At 44.0% G+C, this 21,150-nt stretch overlaps 3 protein-coding genes across 3 annotated transcripts; 1 reads left to right on the top strand and 2 right to left on the bottom strand.

The window, feature by feature from the left end:
• The first annotated feature begins 991 nt into the window (after positions 1-991).
• LOC112293143 (clathrin heavy chain 2) lies at positions 992-12,508 on the top strand. Its single transcript, XM_024542282.3, has 18 exons — positions 992-2,359; positions 2,676-2,880; positions 3,928-4,016; positions 4,129-4,207; positions 4,439-4,566; positions 4,801-4,899; positions 5,189-5,297; positions 5,603-5,682; positions 5,958-6,185; positions 6,397-6,462; positions 6,733-8,480; positions 8,710-9,712; positions 9,980-10,465; positions 10,641-10,811; positions 10,949-11,134; positions 11,263-11,385; positions 11,530-11,640; positions 11,785-12,508. Exons 1-18 carry the CDS (start codon positions 2,315-2,317, stop codon positions 11,965-11,967), a joined length of 5,139 nt encoding a protein of 1,712 aa, XP_024398050.1. The 5' UTR covers positions 992-2,314; the 3' UTR covers positions 11,968-12,508.
• A 1,732-nt stretch (positions 12,509-14,240) lies between these two features.
• Positions 14,241-17,898, bottom strand: LOC141045106 (pentatricopeptide repeat-containing protein At2g30780-like). Its single transcript, XM_073532213.2, has 5 exons — positions 17,741-17,898; positions 16,668-17,368; positions 16,152-16,420; positions 15,344-16,007; positions 14,241-15,180 (listed from the first exon to the last, which is right to left on the bottom strand). The coding sequence occupies exons 2-5, from the start codon at positions 16,975-16,977 to the stop codon at positions 14,672-14,674; spliced, it is 1,752 nt and encodes a 583-aa protein (XP_073388314.1). The 5' UTR covers positions 16,978-17,368; positions 17,741-17,898; the 3' UTR covers positions 14,241-14,671.
• Positions 17,899-18,305: 407 nt separating this feature from the next.
• Positions 18,306-20,996, bottom strand: LOC112272653 (uncharacterized). The gene is made up of 4 exons (XM_024500632.2): positions 20,267-20,996; positions 19,134-19,379; positions 18,936-19,003; positions 18,306-18,803 (listed from the first exon to the last, which is right to left on the bottom strand). Exons 1-4 carry the CDS (start codon positions 20,729-20,731, stop codon positions 18,356-18,358), a joined length of 1,227 nt encoding a protein of 408 aa, XP_024356400.2. The 5' UTR covers positions 20,732-20,996; the 3' UTR covers positions 18,306-18,355.
• Positions 20,997-21,150: the final 154 nt, after the last annotated feature.

The raw sequence follows: 21,150 nt of genomic DNA, 5'->3' as shown, positions 1-21,150 counted from the left end.
CAGATGTCAAGGAGCTGAGGTTCGCTACTACCCATCTGCGCAATCGACTTAAGTGAGTGAACTTTAAGACTTGTTAAATCCTACTTTACATGATCTTCTCACAATGGAACAATGCACTACCATAGAGAAAAAGTGGAACTTAATTTATCCCAAGATAGGGCTGGAATAGATTTCAAGCTAAGGACAGATCTAACCCCTAAATCACCAGGTCGAAATCAATACGAGGACAATATCAGCGACATTACAGTTGCCTTCATTCATGTCCAGAATGATTGTCATCACTCTTGACACGAACATTCTCCCGTGGGACTGCACCTTCCAGACTCGAAGGCAAGAGCATGTAAGAGAACTTGAAACTTCGCAAGGAAATGACGAAATATTTTGTCGTGCACCTCACCCATGTCATGAAGTACCAGGGAACAAAAGCTGCCGGACATTGTGGTGTGCATAGGCAAAGAAACAATCATGATCTTCGGTGTAATTATCATTAAACCAATCAGAGATCAATCCACTAAAACACTCCACATCGAGCTCTAAACAACTGCGCAATATAGCTGCAGATCATGCCCTTCTCATGTGCTTCAACATCACCCCGCGCAAGTTTAAGCCATGGCGAGATCCTGATTCTACCATAACAACATGAAGTGGTGCCTTAGATGGCGGTGTAGATATCAGTCTCAGAAGTCAGAAAGCTCCACCAACCCAACAGCTGGATCTCACGTCAGCTATCCGGACAGTTGCACCCGTGAAAGGCACATCAGAGTACAATTTTAGATAAATAATACCTGCCATCTCAGATTTTGTGAGCCGACTCGTTCAACCTTGGGAGGGAAATCTTATTTTAGAAATGTAAAGGAACATCGCAAAGAAGGAATCTTTTAGTGGTTTTTATTAAATAGACACGGGTGTACAGTTGACTGTCGACCAGGTCTTGCCCACCCTCATTACAAATCTGCAAATCTGTGACAAGGTTCAAGAGATGTGGCGCGATGGTGAGTTGGTTTCTTCCCACCCTTTTGCGCTACCCACCGCACACTCGCACCGCATCTGCCTGTCATTTCATACCTTGCTTCTTCAGTTTGTCAGATTCACAAATGTGAAACAGCAGGCTCCGTTCTGTACACTTCGCATCTCACCTTGTTACCCATCATCAGCGCATCATCCTGGTGTTGAGTAACATCAGGTCCTGAAGACAGACAGAGGCGATCTCTTTTTTCTATACTCCGAAGTGGCTTGCATTGCTAGGTGAGCTGGTTGGAGCTCCAAGCATCATCCTCGCAGCAAGCATCTCTGCCTCTACCGCTCCGCCCCCATCGCAGCAGCTTTGGCACGAAGAAAACGAAGAAGAAGGCCGCCACATCTGCCCCGATGGGATGCGTGCCAGCCACACACTTCCACACACTCTTCAAACTGCTTTGAAAGGTTCACTCTCGCACCGCACCACACCTCGTGTCTCGCTGGAGCCTCCAGCAATTTGCCACGTGACACTTTCTCACACGTCGCCTTCTATCTCTCCAATAGCCATCAATTGTTTTTTAATAAAAAAATCCAAATTAATTTACACCCAGTTCATTCATTGGTTTCTGCCCACAGACAAGATTTGCATGCTTGTTATCATGCTAAGAATCAGTACAACGATTGTTTCCATTTCAAAACAACTTCCACGAATAATGTTAAAATGTTATATAGTATCACTGTGTTTTGTCACACATGATCGACATTTGAGAATGAAATAAAATAATCAAGGAGGTTGAAGTCCAGGTTTAGAAACCAAGGAAGTTCCTCGAGCATTTGAAGCCCAGTTTCTCTCAAGACTACGAGGCAGCTTGTGCTTTGTTGGGTTTTAATTGGAGACTTCACAAAGCAAGTGGGGGGCCATAAAAGGAGGGGGGGGGGGAGGAAGCCAGCAAGCAAAGCTTCAGTTGACTAATGAGATCCATGTGAATGAAATTTGAAAAACGGAGCTGTGATTGGAAAGAAAGTACGTCAAAGCGTCCAAGAGGGGGGGGTCTTCAAGTGAATTATTAGACGGAAGAGGGACTTGGAGGGCCAAGTTTGGAGCGCGACCTCGGTTCTTCATCACCTTCATTTTTTTCATTCACTCTCACTTCTTATTCTTCTTCTTCTTCTTCTTCCTGGTTGCTTCCCCGTGATCTTCTGTGACGAGCTGAGAGCCGTGCTCGCTCTCCCCGATTTCGCTTCGTTTGTTCTCGTGTGCGCTGCCGCAGATCGGTGAGGAGGTCTCAGGGTTTGCTCGCTCTCGCTCGCCCGCACGTCTGGGGAGGCTCGGCCTCCTGCTACCAAGTCTGTCGCCATGGCGGCCGCTAGCGCGCCCATCACCATGAAGGAGGCTCTCACGGTTAGTGGTCGCGAGCTGGCGATAGATCTGGAGTTTTTTTGTCACGAGCGGAGGGGTTGTGTTGCATGTCGTGAGGTTAGGGTTTCGGGGTGCGTGTTAGTGATTGAGGATCTGTGGAGTGCGACGACGATGTGGTTGTCAGAGTGTTTTTTTTTTTTTGTGTGTGTGGACGTCTGGAAGGGCGGGAGGGTTTCATGTGGGAGTGGGAAGGGGGGGGGGGAGTGTGGGGCTGTTGAGAGGTGGAACGGTGGAGTTTGATAGAGTGGACATTGGATGAAGTGCTGATGGTGTGGGAGAATGGGATGTTGCAATGCAGCTGACGAGCCTCGGGATTAACCAGCAATTCGTCACATTTACACATGTGACGATGGAGTCCGATAAATACATTTGCGTGCGGGAGACGTCGCCGCAAAACAGTGTGGTGATCATTGACATGTCGATGCCTAACCAACCTCTCCGTCGCCCTATCACCGCCGACTCCGCCTTGATGAATCCTTCTAGCAGAGTGCTGGCCTTGAAAGGTATGCTCCGAAACACCCTTGGCGTATGGGGTTGGAATCGATCGATCTGACAGGTCCGAGGATTCTATTTGGAATGTATCAGCTCCTAGGCGCACATCAAACCTCCTGGGGAGGTGATCGCAAATATAGAGAATGCTTCATTTCGCTGGGGAAATTTCATAGGATGAAATGGTGGATGATAAGGGCATATACTTTCGGTTTGCAATCTTTCTCTGGGTTACAGTTCTAGAGCACTTTCTAGTGTTTAGTGTACGACTCTCGAGCTGTCACGTCAGTGCTTTTCTGACCGGCAGCGCTGCATCTCTTTTCTTTAGTAAGAGGGACGAACCTTTACAAGTTCATCTGCATAAAGCTAGTTAGGAATCTTCTTAGTTCGGGCATGATCACGTTTGTCGGTAAAATGTTGGCATCAAAAGTGCACCAAAACCATCTCCCAATCCCTGCGCATGTCTTTCTACGGTTCAGAGGCACTCGTTCTCTCATGTGTGCCCTTATAACATGTCCTTTTGCTGAAGAAATGCCGGAGCGATTAGTGAGACAATAGTTCCTGAACCGATATTTTAGATTATAGTCTGTCAAGTGTGGAATCTTTGCGCCTTTTAATGTTGAGAGAAGATGGCATCTGATTATTGACTCGAATCACATGTTTAAAATAAGTCAACCAACTTTAGAGCTTGAAATTCTCAGAGTGGAACGGCTACCTGCAAAGTTACGAGACTTTATTTTATTTCAAATTTTGATCATTTTAGTGCTGTGCCTCTAACATGTGATTTTGAAAAGGATTCCTAGTAGTAAGTTAAACATAAAGTATGATGTAATCGATATCATTTTTGTGGATTGTAATTGGGTAGTTACCGTGAACACCGTCACTCGCATTCTACCTTTTGGACCCAGAGTTGTTCCACTTCGCCTCATTTGTCACTCTTGCTTCGGCGACAGGGCTTATCTAACAGCGTCCTGTCCACCCTCACATATGTTTCTATCGTCATTTAATTTTCGACTGAAGAGTACGTAGTACTAACGTTGCGCCCTGTCCGCGTGAATCAGCCCTGATACCTGGTTCAACACAAGATCATCTCCAAATTTTCAACATCGAATTGAAAGCCAAGATGAAATCGTATCAAATGCCAGAACAGGTGAGTAACCATACATGTCACTGGTTTCGGTGTTGCTGATGATTGTTTTACCATGGGAGTTTCCAATGACAAGAAATAAATTTTCTACCCTTAATACGGTATATGTTATCAGGTAGTTTTTTGGAAGTGGATTACACCGAGGTTGCTAGGACTCGTGACACAAACTTCAGTTTATCACTGGACTATTGAAGGTACGTAATCTTTTGATTATCTTTTTAAGGCTTAAATGTTAATACAAGGGTAGTGTTGGGCTGCCTTGTGTCTCAACAATCTTGTATTAGCTTCACGTGTGAAGCTTTACTTTGGCCGTTTGGAATACCAAACAACTTGTGTTGCATTTCTCATTGGCGAATTTTGTGTATGACTTTTCTATCAGTTTGGTGCTCCAAACAATGAGACTTTTTCCCTCGTGCCTGTAACAGGTGAATCTGAACCTGTAAAGATGTTTGAGAGGACAGCAAATTTGAGTGGCAACCAGATCATCAATTATAGATGCGACCCGTCAGAGAAGTGGCTTGTGCTGATTGGTATAGCTCCTGGAGCACCTGAGGTAAAGATGCTTTGGTGCGCTGTCTCTGTTTTCTTAACGGCGAAGTTGTTTCTTTACTTATTTACGATAAGCGGTTAAATAAAAATGTCGGCCATTGTGAAGTCTTTCTTCCTTGGTTCTACTTGATTAGTCCTATCTCTCCTCAGCAACCTCTTGAAATTTTAATTATCGTTTAGAGTTGGTTCCTTTCTCATTTAACACTGCATTGACAGTTCTTATTTCTCTGGTTTTCAGCGGCCCCAACTTGTGAAAGGAAACATGCAGTTGTTTTCAGTGGACCAGCAGAGGAGTCAGGCGCTTGAAGCTCATGCTGCGTCATTTGCTTCCCACCAGGTGACTTTGTTGTGACAATGGTTGAGCTAGCCTAGCTTAAAAGACGTGAAATACCGACAATGAATTAGTTTTTAGCCATCCTTGTTTCTTGAGTGTACGGCAATGAAAGTTGCAAGCTGTTTCCTGAGTGTCTCAGGAGCTGCTAGACCCACTATTCTCATTTCTTTTACTACAATGACCTTGATCGACGCACAACCTGGTTTCAGAAATACATGTGATTGGGCTTTAGGCTCAGCGAAGTTGAGTCTTTATCTGAACTTCGTACCATCAAACTTTGTGATGGCTTCAGGTGGCTGGAAACGATTCTCCATCTCTACTGATTGCTTTCACAACAAAAACTATCTCAGCTGGGCAGCTAACATCCAAGCTGCATATTATTGAGCTGGGTGCTACGTCAGGTTGGTTCCACCTGGTCTGGTGTGCTATTATTCTTTGTCGAACTCTCCTGTGCCTGATACCATGGCTGGTATTTTCTCATTTGATATTTTCACCATATCTATCTATTTTAGAAAAAAATGTTGTCATGTAGAGATATCGTCAGAGTTATTTTAAGTTTTGTTCATCTCATTTTTAAAGTCATTAATACGTTTCTGTATTTTTTTGCTACTTTTCTCCGTTGTTCAGTGGGAAATAGCAGCATGTTGGTTGCGTTTAATCTCTTCTCTCCTATTAATTTTTTACTTACTCATGCTATGCTTTGCAGGTAGACCTGGTTTCTCCAAGAAGGCAGCAGATCTATTTTTTCCTCCAGATTTTGCCGATGACTTTCCCGTTTCGATGCAGGTCAATTTCTACTCATACTTTTGATTGTCTACTGGTAAAATCGGATGTTATCTTTTGTTCGTATTCTTGTCTCGTCGAACCTCAATATTACATCAAGAATGTGTTCGCTTTGTTTAGCAGTGTGACTGGGTCCAGAATGCTATTTTTGAAGGGGAATGCTTTGCTGATTTGGTGGATTATCCAATTGGTATGATTGTGTCTTGAATCAAAGGTAAAAGCGTTTTTAATACCTTGGAAGTTTCTGCTAATTAACTGTGCGATATTTTGATAATTAGATCTCTGCCAAGTACGGCCTTATTTATGTAATTACGAAGCTCGGTCTTCTTTTTGTATACGACCTGGAAACGGCAACAGCTGTTTATAGAAACCGAATTAGTCCAGACCCTATTTTTTTGACTGCCGATGCTCCCACAGTTGGTGGGTTTTATGCTGTAAATCGCCGAGGCCAAGTCCTCCTTGCTACAGTGAATGAGGCAACAATCATTCCTTTTGTCAGTAACCAGGTAAGAAACTTCATGGAAGAGAATCGTTGCGAATTTTTGGTCTTTACATCAATTCAAGGGTGAATTTTCGTATATTGTTCTCGTTGTTGGGTGCATCAATTATTTGCTTGACAAGGTTTTCGAGTGGAAGTTGGCATTATATTGATACTCCTAGCCTAGGATGCCAGATTTCAACCTCCTCTTATTTGTGAGCCAATTCTGTTGCTTTCAGCTAAGCAACTTGGAGCTTGCAGTGAATCTTGCGAGACGAGGAAATCTGCCTGGAGCGGAGGGACTGGTACGATTCTATGTTATCGGTAGATCTCTACAGGATTCGTGTTGGCGAATGATATTATGCACTGTACATTAACACTTGTATTTCGGAAATATTTCTTCGCCTCTCGTATTAGATAATTTCCCAAGGGCCTAGTTATTGCTCTACGTAGTTATGGATCTCAATTCGGTTAAGTCATATCGTGTTGTAATTTACCTAGTATAAGTGGTGAGCGAAAAAGTCCTTACTGACACACGAGATCTCATTTTTCGGTAACGGTTACATTGGAATCAGGTTGTACAACGTTTTCAAGAATTGTTCTCCCAGATGAAGTACAAGGAGGCAGCAGATCTTGCTGCAGAGTCGCCTCAGGGCATTCTTCGAACTCCTGATACAGTTGCCAAGTTTCAGAGTGTTCCAGTGCAGCCTGGACAAACTTCACCACTCTTGCAGTACTTTGGGACTTTATTGACAAAGGGGAAGTTGAACGTGTTCGAATCTCTGGAGCTTTCGCGACTAGTGGTTAACCAGAACAAGAAGAATCTGCTGGAAAACTGGTTGGCAGAGGACAAGCTGGAATGCAGTGAAGAGCTGGGTGATCTTGTCAAGACTGTGGACAATGATATGGCACTCAAGATATACATTAAGGCTAGGGCTACACCAAAGGTAGTTGCGGCCTTTGCAGAGCGTCGTGAATTTGACAAGATTTTGATCTACTCCAAGCAGGTTGGGTACACTCCAGATTACCTATTTCTGCTGCAGACAATCCTACGAGCTGACCCTCAAGGTGCTGTGAACTTTGCTCTGATGATGTCTCAACTTGAAGGTGGCTGCCCAGTTGACTACAACACCATCACTGACTTATTTCTTCAGCGCAACATGATTAGGGAGGCTACTGCTTTCCTCCTGGACGTTTTGAAGCCAAATCTTCCAGAGCATGCCTTACTTCAGACTAAGGTTCTAGAAATTAATCTGGTCACATTCCCTAACGTGGCTGACGCAATTTTGGCGAATGGTATGTTCAGTCATTATGACCGTCCTCGTGTTGCCCAATTGTGTGAGAAAGCTGGTCTCTACATGCGCGCCCTTCAGCATTACACGGAGCTAAATGATATCAAGCGCGTTGTTATTAACACCCATGCCATTGAGCCACAGGGTCTTGTTGAGTTTTTTGGCACGCTTTCCAAAGAATGGGCCTTGGACTGCATGAAAGAGTTGCTCCAGGTGAATATGCGTGGAAATCTGCAAATTATAGTCCAGGTGGCCAAGGAATACGGTGAGCAGCTGGGTGTCGACGCGTGTGTGAAGTTGTTTGAGAGTTTCAAGTCATTTGAGGGCTTATACTTTTTCCTCGGAGCGTACTTGAGTACGAGCGAGGAGCCTGAAATTCACTACAAGTACATTGAGGCTGCGGCAAAGACTGGCCAAATTAAAGAAGTAGAGCGTGTTACGAGGGAGTCCAATTTCTACCCTGCAGAGAGAACCAAGAATTTCCTGATGGAGTCCAAGCTCCCAGATGCAAGGCCTCTTATCAATGTTTGCGACCGTCATGGTTTTGTGCCAGATCTTACTCATTACCTGTATGTCAATAACATGCTTCGTTATATTGAAGGTTACGTACAGAAGGTTAACCCTCAAAATGCACCTTTAGTGGTCGGGCAATTGTTGGATGATGACTGTCCCGAGGACTTCATTAAAGGTTTGATTCTTTCTGTCCGCTCTCTACTTCCGGTGGAACCATTGGTTGACGAGTGCGAAAAGAGGAACCGTCTGAGGTTGCTGACACAGTTTCTGGAGCACCTTGTGAGCGAAGGGAGTCAAGATGTGCATGTTCATAATGCTTTGGGGAAAATCATTATTGACACAAACAATAATCCTGAGCACTTCCTCACCACAAATCCCTATTATGATTCCAAAGTTGTTGGCAAGTACTGCGAGAAGCGCGATCCAACGCTTGCTGTGGTTGCATACAAACGTGGCCTGTGTGACGATGAACTTGTCAATGTCACCAACAAGAATTCTCTCTTTAAGCTTCAGGCCAGGTAAACAAGATCGGATTGTTTATCTGTTGGTTTTGACGAGTCACATGTTAATCATCTTAATCGTTCAACTCGTTACCTGAATAACTTGTGTTTCTGCTTACTTCATGTTAGTGTGCATAAAATGTGCTACTGTAGGAGGTGGTGATGAAACCTAAAGAACTTCATTTTCACATCTTGTGATCAAATCCCTGCTCATTTATCATTTTTTCCGGTGTTTGTTTCTTCACAGATATGTGGTGGAGCGCATGGAGCCCGACCTGTGGTTGAAGGTCTTAAATCCTGAGAATTCTTGTAGGAGGCAGCTCATTGATCAGGTGGTATCTACTGCTCTTCCAGAGAGCAAGAATCCAGAGCAGGTGTCGGCCACTGTCAAAGCTTTCATGACTGCAGATTTGCCACATGAGCTGATTGAGCTTCTGGAGAAGATCGTTCTTCAGAATTCAGCTTTCAGTGGCAACCCCAACCTTCAGAATCTGCTCATTCTTACTGCTATCAAGGCCGATACGACTCGGGTCATGGACTACATTAACCGTTTGGATAACTTCGATGGTCCTGCCGTGGGTGAGATTGCAGTGGGTGCGGAACTTTTTGAGGAAGCGTTTGCAATTTTCAAAAAGTTCAACCTCAACGTCCAAGCAGTGAATGTTCTCTTGGACAACATTCGCAACATAGATCGTGCTGTCGAGTTTGCTGCTCGTGTTGAAGAGGACGATGTTTGGAGCCAGGTTGGTAAGGCGCAGTTGAGGGAAGGATTGGTTAGCGATGCCATTGAGTCTTTCATCAAGGCAAACGATGCCTCTCAGTACAATGAAGTTATCGATGTTGCATCTGGTGTAAGAGCATATGACGACTTAGTGAAGTACTTGAACATGGTACGCAAGAAAGTAAAGGAGGCGAAGGTAGACTCCGAGTTAATTTTTGCTTACGCTAAGCTCAATCGTCTCGACGACATTGAGGAGTTCATTGTTACTCCTAATCTTGCAAATCTTCAAACTGTTGGAGACCGCTTGTTTGATGAAGAACTGTATGAGGCCGCCAAAATCATTTTTACCCACATTTCCAACTGGGCAAGGCTTGCCAGTACCCTTGTCAAACTGCACCAGTTCCAAGCAGCCGTGGATGCAGCCAGGAAGGCCAACAGTGCACGGACGTGGAAGGAAGTCTGCTTTGCTTGTGTGGATGCCGAAGAGTTTCGTCTGGCTCAAATTTGTGGTCTCAATGTTATTGTCCAGGTATGAAAAGCCTTCTAATGCTTCGACATCCGATCAGTTTTCTTGAGTTTTCTGTTTATCAAGGTTCTTTCCTTGATTAGTTTGTTGTTTCATGATGTGCTCTCTGCTTATGGCATGTGTGGCAGTGATGAGTTTACTGGGTTTCTGGGTTGTTATGACTTCAGTTCATCCTTGTGGAAAAAGAGCAGAGATATTATCCTGCAACGGTTGTGTTGTATGGAATACTGCAAGTAAAATACCGGTATTGATTGTGCGAAATCTGTGCAGGTTGATGATCTGGAAGAGGTCAGCGAATATTACCAGAACAGGGGTCGCTTTGACGAGCTCATTTCACTTATGGAAAGTGGGCTTGGTTTGGAGCGTGCCCACATGGGCATCTTCACAGAGTTGGGCACTTTGTATGCCAGATACCGTCCAGATAAGCTCATGGAGCATCTCAAGCTATTCGTCACTCGTATCAATATTCCGAAACTTATTCGTGTGTGCGATGAGCAGCAGCACTGGAAGGAGCTTACTTACTTGTACATTCAATATGATGAGTACGATAATGCTGCTGCAACCATGATGAGTCATTCTCCAGAAGCTTGGGAACACATGCAGTTCAAGGATGTTGCCGTTAAGGTTGCAAATGTAGAACTTTACTATAAGGCTGTGTACTTTTACCTCGAGGAATATCCCGAGCTCATCAACGACTTACTCAATGTGTTGGCTGCACGTGTTGACCACACACGGGTTGTGGATATCATGCGAAAGGTATTTATTTATAGTGTGTGTAGTTTCTGTTTTGCAGAGTGGTTCAAGGTATCACAGGTTTCTTCTTAGTGTGGACGTACTCGTCTTATACGCTAGAATATGAGCACTACTGTGTAGCTGTTACTGAAGCACGTAATTTCTATTTGCTTATTGCTGCGGTTTTGAACATCTGCAGGCCGGGCATCTTCCTTTGGTGAAGCCATACATGGTAGCAGTACAGAGTGCCAATAACGCTGCAGTCAATGAGGCTCTGAACAACTTGTACATTGAGGAGGAAGATTATGAGCGATTGAGAGAGTCCATCGATATGTATGATAACTTCGATCAGATTTCAATGGCTCAGAGGGTAAGATCTTCATCTAGTTTCAATCAGCTGAATGCTGTCATTAGGCAGTCATTTTGTATTCGCAGTAAGGAGGTCAGAAGTGAATTAGCTCCTATACATTACTGAAACAAGTTTGAAACCCCATTTGTATTTCTCAGATTGAGAAGCACGAGCTCCTGGAAATGCGCCGTGTTGGAGCGTACATCTACAAGAGAGCTGGTAGATGGAAACAATCTGTTGCCCTGTCCAAGAAGGACAATTTATACAAGGATGCCATGGAGACTTGCTCACAGTCAGGGGATCGTGAACTTGCTGAGGAGCTTCTCACGTTCTTCGTGGACAAGGTAAGAGCTGATTGTTATTTTTTTTGTTTACTCAAGTGTATAAAATGTTTCTTTAGTATCGGTCTCTCATGTTAGCGTTTGGATCTTTAACCTTAACTATTTTTCTTGTTTTATAACGTGATGAACAGGGCAAGAAGGAATGCTTTGCTGCTTGTTTGTACACTTGTTACGACCTCATTCGTGCCGATGTTGCGGTTGAGTTGGCATGGATGCATGGCATGATGGACTTCGCTGTACCATACCTGTTGCAGGTGCGTAGTTTCACTGGATTCGAATCTTTTATGTCTGTCACTGAATACATGGTAGCTGGTTTATTACCATTCATTTCATTTTGAATATTGGCAGATGGCTTGTTTTATTTCGAGTCTCAGACACTTTAAAATTGGGTCCTGCAGTTCTTGCGTGAATATTCTTCGAAGGTGGATGATTTGATTAAAGACAAATTGGAAGCCACTGAGGAGAAGAAGTCTAAAGAGCAGCAGGAAAAGGACGTAGTTGCTGAGTCGGTAAGTTTTCGGCCTCTACGAACATCTCAGTGCTTTCTTGCAGATTTGCAAGTTCCTGATATCTAGCTACGTTAATTATGTAAAATATTATCTTTGGCTGCATGCTTGATGCAATACTGACAAGAGCGACGAATTTTTATGCAGAACATGTACGCTCAGCTCTTGCCTCTGGCTCTACCAGCTCCCCCTGTTGCCGGTATGCCTGGTTTGGGTGGAGGTATGCCTGTGCCGGGTATGGGTGGAGGTATGCCAATGCCAGGAATGCCGGGCATGCCAGGTATGCCGGGTATGTCAGGCTACGGCATGCCCTCAATGAGCGCTTTTTAAACTTCGCTGAAGCTTTGTACATGCACAAGCGAAGACATTTGTGCGAGCGGGTAGCCCAAAGAATGCCAAGTGGGCCATTTGGCTTGAAAGAGCTGAGACATTTGTTGCACATCCTTTGATAGTTGGAGCATGCCTTCTAGTCACTGCGTGTCTTACAATAAGTATGTCGGATGCATCAATTCTTCTGTTGACTCTAGTCGGGTTAGTCATGTACAAGTGAACAAGAGAGATCCTCGAAAGTGTCTACATTCGTATCATCCTGCCACAAGGTCTCCAAGACGGTGATGCCAGGGGCTATGGTAGACAGTATTCGTTTTTCTGATACACCAGGAAAGGTCAGATCATTTTCGTATCCTTGTCCATTTCCTTGTGGATCTTACTGCACGTACATAGATTAGTGAACGTTGCAGCAGTCTTTTTTCTTGGAGTAGAGAGATTTGGCCTTCTTGTAGCAGTATCTGCAGTTGGACCTCAGCCCTCTTGGGCTTGGTATCTTCTTGTGCAGAGGGCTCTGCAGTAAAATTGTTTTGGTTGGTATAAATTATGCACACGGTTGATACCCCTGTTAAGGACTGCATTGTATGTGTTTGTATGATTCGTTCCGCATCTTTTTGTGCATAGTTTGGACACCAACCTCGCTGGAATGTTTTTGAAGATTCGGCATGATCCTGGTATTCCCGGAGAGATCCTTGTCAAATGATTATGCCCTGAATGCTGCAGAGACTCAAATTTAGTGCCGAAGCTTGGTTGATAAGCAACTTATGTTTCACAGGTAACAGCAAATTATGCATGCAAATTTTGTCGAGGTTTTGAGAGGTGGACTGCACTTTTGTTGGACACACAATGTTGAATTAATGCGAGTTTGAGCTTTCGGGTCTAGATTCTTCGTCCAGTTGTTTTAGTAAACTCACATCGAATGGCATTGAGTTCGGAAGCCCACAGCTTTGATTGACGAATCTTGAATACGGTTAAACGTTAATTTTTGTGAAAAGAATTTCTTGTCAGAATCGTCCACAGGCACTGACGCAAAGAACGTGATCTGTGACGCATTGGAGAGGGAAAAACGTTTTAGTGCATTTGCAGTACACTGCACTCCGTCTGTTGCTTCCAGTTTTACTTGATGCCTGGTCGCAAAACTTGTGCACAGATTCAAAAATCGTCAGGCACCAATGACTCAGTCAAGGGCAGTTACCATGCGGTTCGACGCTATCGAGATGGCCGTTAAGACATCATGCACCCACTGCCTTGGTCCCTAGTTAGTCAAATTTGCGCCGCAAGAGTGTTTGTTTAAGCTAACAATGAAACAAAACGAAAGACACGTGACTTAACTCGAACCTGGTAACGTAATAGACAGTCCTAAACTCCAGCGATCAGCATCTATTTTTTGCACCAAGACTTTCATGCGATGCCAGTTAAGAGTGCAGAGGATCTTTATTTTCATCGATGGGCAGTCAGTTTGTGCACAACGAAGTTGCTCCAAGCATAGAAAGCAACTGCAAATTCCATATCAATCTTGAAAGGGTGAGGGTGGAGATGTGGGGATTGAAACCTCCAATCTTACAAGATCCATAAGCCATTGTATAGCAAAAAAAATTCATAAAAAGAAAAACAAGATGCAAATTGCAATATTGGGGGGGCCTCCAAATGTTACATGCCTTCGAAGGAGACAAATGTGTGATGAAGGGCCATGGGGATTAATACTGGAGAAAGAGATTTCTCGCTTCTTGTGGAGGAGGTTCACTATGTGGCCAATCTTTATAATGCCCCATTAGTTTTCAAGAATAGAAAGGAAAGGTAGATTAAAAGAGAGAAACTAAGAGAGGTGGTGATGCCCACCATTACGTTGTATGATTTCTTTGCCATGGTCAATGTTGGGGTGGCAAAGTGGCTTAACCAGGTTGAGGCGCTGGAAGACCTTTGGACCAATGTTATAGTTTTATTGAATTTTTTTTTGGAGTTCCAATTTTTTTATCATTAATAAAATAAAATCATCAAAATTCATGTCGATATTATCTATACCAATCGAATATGCAAAAAAAGAAAGTTTGTTACTGTTTTAATCTTAATTATCATAATTTTGTATCCATAATACATCCTCAGTATAACGACAGAACCAAAAATAACTCGTTTCTCAGAGCAGCACAGAGCATGATAAGAGTGGCTCATTTCAGTGAAGTGCTCTTGCTGCTCATAATGTTGGCGTCAAATCAGACATAAGCTCTTAAGTTGTTCACAAAAAGAAAAGCACAAATCCAACTTCGGATCTCAAACTATAAACTAACATCCAACCATGTTAATACTAAATTAATGCACATTTCGTGGTGCATAAGCTTGCATCAATACTAATTGATTCCGACAATGTGTACCCCAAATGAGACAATTGTGAGCACAACTGGCAACATACTCTTCTCTCCTATCAATGGATCTGCTGGAACCAGCATTTCTAATATCAACTATTGTAAGGAAATGGAAGCTAAGTTTGCTGGCTATCCAAAAATTCCACCAAGAACCTAGACCCTGGGTGGGTTAATTACTCTACCAGGGTGTATGATCTAATGTGCTGGCGCTTCTTCTGCATCAGCTTGAGTCGACCACAAAAACCATCTAAGTATCTAACCACCACTAAACACCTTGAGAGAGAGACTCACCTCATGATGGAAAGTAGAGAAAGGCGCAGGCTGGATACTCATAAATCCACAGCACTCTACCGCCTGATTTTTCCACCAAAAATTTCATCATCAGTCCACATGCGGTCAGAAGTCGGCATGACATTTGACTTGGGTTCACAGCCTGCCTTCCGCATGAGGTCGAGGATCCTGTCCACTTCAGCCTCGTTGTTATTTGCCTCATAAGCATCAATCATGTATTGAAAAGTTTCAAAGGAAGGCGGGCAAGACGCATCCATCATTTCACGGAATACTTGCTCCATCCTGTCGAGGTGACCTCCCTTCCCGTACTCTGAAATGAGGATGTTGTAAATGGATGACTGGAGTATCCAGCCTGCGCCCTTCACTACTTCCATGGTCTTTGCGAGGCGGCCGTATTCGCCAGCTCTGGAGTACGCCATAATCAACGCATGCAAGGACTTGGGAGATGAAAACATTCGCTTATTCTGAAACATACGTGAAATCGCAGCTTCCATCTCGTCCAGCTTGTTAGCGTCTGCATAGCTCTCGATTACCATACTGTGTACTCGAGACCCGTACTGAACACCTGTATTACATTCATATACAAAAAGGTATGAACAAAAAATTACAAAGTGAGCACTAATATAGTACCAACGTTTTGTTGCTTTCAATAATTGAAATGCAAAGTCCAAACACTCTGGTAAAGAAAAGACTAAATTATAGTAATAGTAACCAATGATGTGAGTTACCTGGAGTGACATCCATAATCTTCAATGCATTTTCCATCTTCTCAAAGTGCTTCGTGCGACTGTAGACTTCAATAAGTATTTCTCCAACCATGGCATTGATGGGAATTCCGGCCGCTTGCATACTTGAAAAGACAGCCTCCATTTTGTTAACTGCATTTGCTCGTGCATAGCCAATAATCTGAGCGTTGTACGTGATTACATCAGCTTTGCATTCGCCAGCCTGCAACTCGTTGAAAGTCTCTTCCATCTGACTCAGTTGCCCAGCCCGCATGTAACCCCAGATAAGAGCATTGTAAGTGTGCCTATCAGGGCTAAACCCCGCCTCCTTACAGTCCAGAAAAAGCTTCTTCATCTCCTCCGTTGCACCCATTCGGCTGTACATTGAAATTAGGGTATTGTAGGTCACTAGCGTCGGCTGACAATCGTTGGTGGCTTTCATATCCTCGAACAGCTGAAGTGCCTTGTGAGCTTCGTTGTTGCGACCGTAGGAATGTATAAGTGCATTAAAGCTCACTGCTGTTTTCTTTATACCCCGTTTTTCCATCTCATCAAACAAGTCAGCAGCTAGCTGAGGCTGACTTATCCTGCCTGCAAATGAGATCATCTTCGCATACTCCTTTGGATTTGCCTCCCATCCCAGCTTGCTCTTCTTCCAATTGAAAACCTGTCACTTGTGCGAGCAACTCTTGTTCAATACAGAAGTCTTCATGCCAATGGCCACTATGCAGACAAATGACTCGTCAACAGCATTATGAAAATCCACTTAATCCAAAGCCTTTGACAACGAGGTAGCCAGTGATGTTCTAACCTCCATTGCAATATGAGGTTTGGGTCCTTTTTGAAGCGCGTCTAGAAGAGGCAGCCATGGCCAACTATTGGGCCTTAAGAGCTCTTCAGATCGCTGTTCCAGTATCTCCGCCACTTCTGCATTAGATTGTGAAGACTCCAACGACTTCACAAGGGCTGCTATCACAGAATTCGTTCTCGACCGAGCAAACTTGTCGCCTCCTTTTCTTCTAAACAGGACCCTCTGTGGTTCTTTGTTCGTTGGGTACAACGCATTAAAGGAATCTCCCTCTGAAAACAAAAATTAAAATCCAAAAAAGCCAAGAAAGTGATTACTTTTCAACTTCTTGACTCTTCTTTTTCCTCCTTTTCTTCTTCAACTTGTACTCTCTCTCTCTCTCTCTCTCTCTCTCGCTGTGTGTGTGCAACGTTTTATGTAAAGGAGCAATATCTGAAATTATGGAACCTTATTGCTCCCCTATGCGAAATAAGTACAAATCAACGGCAAATAGGTTTGGAGAGAGTAATGAAATAATACCTTGAACATCTGGTGGACTTGCAGGACCAGCCTCAGCCAAGGTCGACATATGGGCAGAGCTGCCTCGGACGAAATCCAGACATGATATAGGGTAATCGAGGTGCGGAGCGTAGGCAGCCTTATTCTTCGATTCATTAGCTCTGAAACCAGTTTTACTTCCTTCCCCAGTGTGGATTTCTCTTCTAATAGATTCTTCAACTTGAATCGATGCAGCGGAAAAAACCCCCTGAGACGTTGAGCAAGGAGTCGCATTCAAACACAATCGACCAAGAGAGCGCAGCAAAGGGTTCAACTGGTTGCCTCCTCTCATTCTGGACAGCACTCCTCCTTACACTCTAATTACGAGCTTCTTTCTCCGTAAATTGCGAAGAAATCGATCGCACTATTGAACTGATTTGAAATCTGCAATGCCCTAGCCAGTCCCTTGCACTTGCAGTTTAGCGCTCTTCCGAAACTGATAAAAATGAAACATTCAGCCCTTTAGTAGGACTGAAGGTTCAATTTGCTTTGAGATGTGCGCAAAGTATTGAATAAATTTGTGAAAATAGATCCAGTGTAAAAGGTTACTGTCACTAAACCCTAAACCTTCAACTACAGATAATGATCAAATCGAAGTTAGAATCAAACGACAAAAAAATCTCTTATACATCCACTTCGTGCCTTCATAGAATTCTCTTGGAATATTCCTGGTCTACCAATTCCTGCTCAGCAATTGCAGTACACAAATTAATAAGTAAAAGCACCGTGGCTCATTCGAAATTTGAAGAGGAGACGCAACTGAACTCAGACACATCCTAACAACTCACACTGTCATATTTGAACCCATTTTTAACAATTTTAGATTTGAAGACGAACAAGGGATTCAACTTGATTAAAGAGCTTCAACACCAAGAATGTTTCAAGACCAGCTACGATCTGCGTGATGATAAGAATAACTAATCTTACGATCACTAACCATCAGGCATATCTCGCCAATCACATGGACGGATAGCCCTCGGATGGCACCAAAAGACCAGGTTCGAACGATCTAGCCTAGACCCACTTTCAAAGGAACACTAGCGGCAAGACCCCACCTCCACGCGATCTGCAACGGCGCAGCGGTGACTGGAAGACGAGACCAGGGGGTTAGAAAAATTAGGGCTTAGTGGCCTCTCTCCATATATCACAGAGGCTCCTAGGAAGTTCCCAGGAAGTTTCCAACACCCAGAAGGCTCCAGTGGTGCCGCAACAAAGTGGGTCAACATAACCTTCCCAAAGCCAATCCTGGTTTATATCAGACTAGACTGCAGATTTCACATTTGTAATGGTAAGTCTTCGATGAGTTCAATTACATAGATATTTATGCACCAACGAGAAGCCGTTTGGAGCTACCTCGGTTAACAAACAGTGCCGAAGTGATGCTTGATTCATAGCATAACACCCCGAAAATGGGTCGAAGATGCATTACAACAATTCCAGCAAGCGTATAAGCATCAAGCCATCACTGTGGAACACATTTAATGAGCTAAACCCCACAGCAAAAGTTTTTACTTTACCAAGGCCGGTGTATATCCTCGCTAACTTAGTGTTCCATTAAACAGACAGTGAAATTTGCAGTGCATGGAGAGAACTGGAAGGAAGGCGATCATAGGAAGCAGCTTTTGAGAGGAAAGAAAAATAAACTTCTAGATCATGTATAAAATTGAAAGTTATTTGCGTTTGCCAAAACGTCTGCTCCGGTTTTGGTATGTCAGCAGGGCTTCTTTAAATTGAGCAACCCCAAAATCTGGCCATAAAGAATCTACAAAATAAAATTCTGTGTACGCTGATTGCCAAAGAAGGAAATTACTAATCCGCTGCTCTTCGCTGGTCCGTATCAATAAATCTGGGTCGCGCTCTTCACCTAGCCAACTTGTCTTCAACTCTTCCTCAAACATAGTCTCGGTTATATCCGAGGAGCTTAGCTCTCCAGCTTCCACTTTGGCCGCCAACCTCTGGCAGGCATTAGCAATGTCGTTGCGACCACTGTAGCTCAGCGCTATGCAAAACTTGAGGCCAGTATTATTTTTTGTTCGCTCATCCAGTGCTGAGACTAAGTTCTTCAATGAATCAGGTAACAGCGTCAAATCCCCCATGCAGTGTACGCGGACGTTTTCTCTATTACACCTCAAAAACCCACAAAATCAGACCCAATGAAGCACACTACGACTAGAAAATTAGGTTTGTACGAAATCTTCTAATTGCTTAAGTGAGAAATCATATGAAATGCAATCCTCTAAAATCACTTACTTAGCTAAACTGCTCAGCTCGTCCTTTAAAACATTCTCGAACAATAACATTAAAAAGTCGACCTCCGCCTGCAACAATATCCCACAAATAGAATCAATCCGAATAATTCTCAAAATGCCAAATAAAATTCCAGAATCTAAGCCATCAAACTTCACTTCAAAAAAAGGCTGGCTACGTAGGGATGAAAGGAGACTTTACCTTGGGTCTCAACCAATTCTCGGTGGAGAAAGCAAACACAGATAGAACTTTGATGCCCCACGTATTAGCTAACTTGACGACTTCCTTCAGTGAACGTACCCCGGCTTCATGGCCCATGCTTGCAGGCAATCCTCTTCGCTCAGCCCATCTTGAATTGCCATCCATAATGATGGCAACGTGCTTCGGTATCTTAGACACATCAAGCTCCTCTGGCAGCTGAGGTGCCTCATTAGCGTCATTTGGCATCTGCCAGGAAGATTTTCATTTTGTAAAGATGTCATTCAGTGTGACGTAAATGCCTAAGTGTAAAATATGAACAAACTGGATAGGTTCACGAGTTGTGGTTGAATTGCTCATGCAGGCGGCTCATCGCGAATCCCAAATGGAGCTTCGCATGCACGACACATTCGATAATGAAATCACCCCGAAGGTTTTAAGCGCCGAATTCATGGGCCTGCCATGTAATGATCGCTGTAAACAAAGAAGGAAAGAGCCCAAAATATAACCCAGAGTAGTTGCCGAACCTCCGTTATTCAGTGTACCCTAAGAACTGCCTCTCATAAGCTTTAAGGATTAGCAGACGCCGACATATCTCACGGTGGCGAGATTTCATTTTTTATATTTAAATGCAGCAGCCTATTTTTGTTAAAGAAGTGATGGTAATCAACCAAGCTGTCACAATGTAGTAATCCTACCTCTATCTCCAGCAAGGAAATAATGCACGCCCCGTGATTAAGCATTTTCTAAATGAAAGATACAGGGAGTGCAATTCAAGAGAAGCCGATAATAGACAAACTGCAGGAGCCCGGCCATTACCTAGCTTACCCTCTTGATCAGGAGGGCAAGCTGGACAGTATAAAGAAAATCCAAACCTGCTCGAGATACCGCCAGCCGAGTGCACGGTCTCGCTGATTGGAGCCTGCAAGCTCTCGACAAGGTAACCCTAGAGAAAGCCTAAGAAACGTGTAGGGAGATCGCTACCCTAAAATTTGTGACTCGAGCCGTGATCTCGCATCGAGTATCGAACTATTCAGAGTCGATCCACCACCGACTGTTTTAATTTGAATCATGCAATAACTTTATGCGCAAAGAAACTCCATCAGTGTAGATAATCAGAGCGGAATATCACGCACCTGGGCCATCGAACAGGAAATCTCACGATTGAGATATGATTCGCGCACATCCGCATGCATCATGGATTCAATAGGTGCCAGGCCGCCGATGGACGCCGAGAACGATAGGTTCAACGAGACAGAGGGGACCCCAACACCGGCGCAAGGACTGCTGGTGCTCACACACCCAGAAATGAAACTCTCAATCCCTGCCACACCATCAGTACTACAACAGCGTATGGCAGCCCAATTCGCCAGTAATCCATACCCTGCACTACAAAGTGGGTGACAATGCAACCAAGTCCTCAACGACACGAAGCTCCACGGAGGCCACGAATCGGAAGAGTGGGGAGCATTGTGCAGCGCAGAGGAAAACCCAGTAAACGAAGATGAGTGGCCTACCAACACAGAAGACTGAGCTGGAGATGGAGGTGAAGATGATAAAGAGACAGGACGGGAAAAAAACGGGTGAGAGGCAAAGAGCATGCTGACAAAGAAGCTGCGAGCAAGTCAGGTTGAGATACAAATGAACACGAGCTGACGTCTCCCGCTCTGGTTGCTCGCAAGGTCAAACCGTGTTTCTTCGCATGTGCTTCCTGGCTGTTCTCAGTACTACCATTCTATGTATGAATGATTCTTTGCATAATCTGCACAACGATACATGGCAATGCTCCGGTCGCAGTGCTTGCACACATGTAAGCAAGCTATCATTTAGACGATAGAGGGGTCGGGAGTAGGAGATCAAAATTGGAAGACTAAAAGTAAGTCGAACTTGGGTTACCTTAAGATCTCCCCGTTCCGACAAATCATCGTCCTCCCGGAGGAGAAACCACGTGGTGGCCAAGTCACGGTGATCAAGTTGACACTGTGTCTTGTCTTTCTTTTCTTTTCTTATTCTTTAAGGG

Source organism: Physcomitrium patens, chromosome 2 (assembly GCF_059467195.1).
Source record: "Physcomitrium patens ecotype Gransden chromosome 2, ASM5946719v1, whole genome shotgun sequence".
Taxonomy (NCBI): domain Eukaryota; kingdom Viridiplantae; phylum Streptophyta; class Bryopsida; order Funariales; family Funariaceae; genus Physcomitrium; species Physcomitrium patens.
The sequence above is the reverse complement of the archived record's forward strand: the minus strand, read 5'-3'. Positions and strand labels throughout refer to the sequence as shown.

Excerpts from the sequence above, each read along its gene's own strand:
- LOC112293143 (XM_024542282.3), top strand. The coding sequence starts at position 2,315 with ATGGCGGCCGCTAGCGCGCCCATCACCATGAAGGAGGCTCTCACG. Across the intron at positions 4,017-4,128 it reads CGTATCAAATGCCAGAACAG|GTAGTTTTTTGGAAGTGGAT; the intron begins GTGAGTAACCAT and ends ATATGTTATCAG. Across the intron at positions 5,683-5,957 it reads ACTTTCCCGTTTCGATGCAG|ATCTCTGCCAAGTACGGCCT; the intron begins GTCAATTTCTAC and ends TTTGATAATTAG.
- LOC141045106 (XM_073532213.2), bottom strand. The coding sequence starts at position 16,977 with ATGAGAGGAGGCAACCAGTTGAACCCTTTGCTGCGCTCTCTTGGTCGA. Across the intron at positions 16,421-16,667 it reads AAGTCCACCAGATGTTCAAG|AGGGAGATTCCTTTAATGCG; the intron begins GTATTATTTCAT and ends TTTTGTTTTCAG. Across the intron at positions 15,181-15,343 it reads GATTATGGATGTCACTCCAG|GTGTTCAGTACGGGTCTCGA; the intron begins GTAACTCACATC and ends AATGTAATACAG.
- LOC112272653 (XM_024500632.2), bottom strand. The coding sequence starts at position 20,731 with ATGCTCTTTGCCTCTCACCCGTTTTTTTCCCGTCCTGTCTCTTTATCA. Across the intron at positions 19,380-20,266 it reads TTTCCTGTTCGATGGCCCAG|ATGCCAAATGACGCTAATGA; the intron begins GTGCGTGATATT and ends TCTTCCTGGCAG. Across the intron at positions 18,804-18,935 it reads GAGCTGAGCAGTTTAGCTAA|AGAAAACGTCCGCGTACACT; the intron begins GTAAGTGATTTT and ends GAGGTGTAATAG.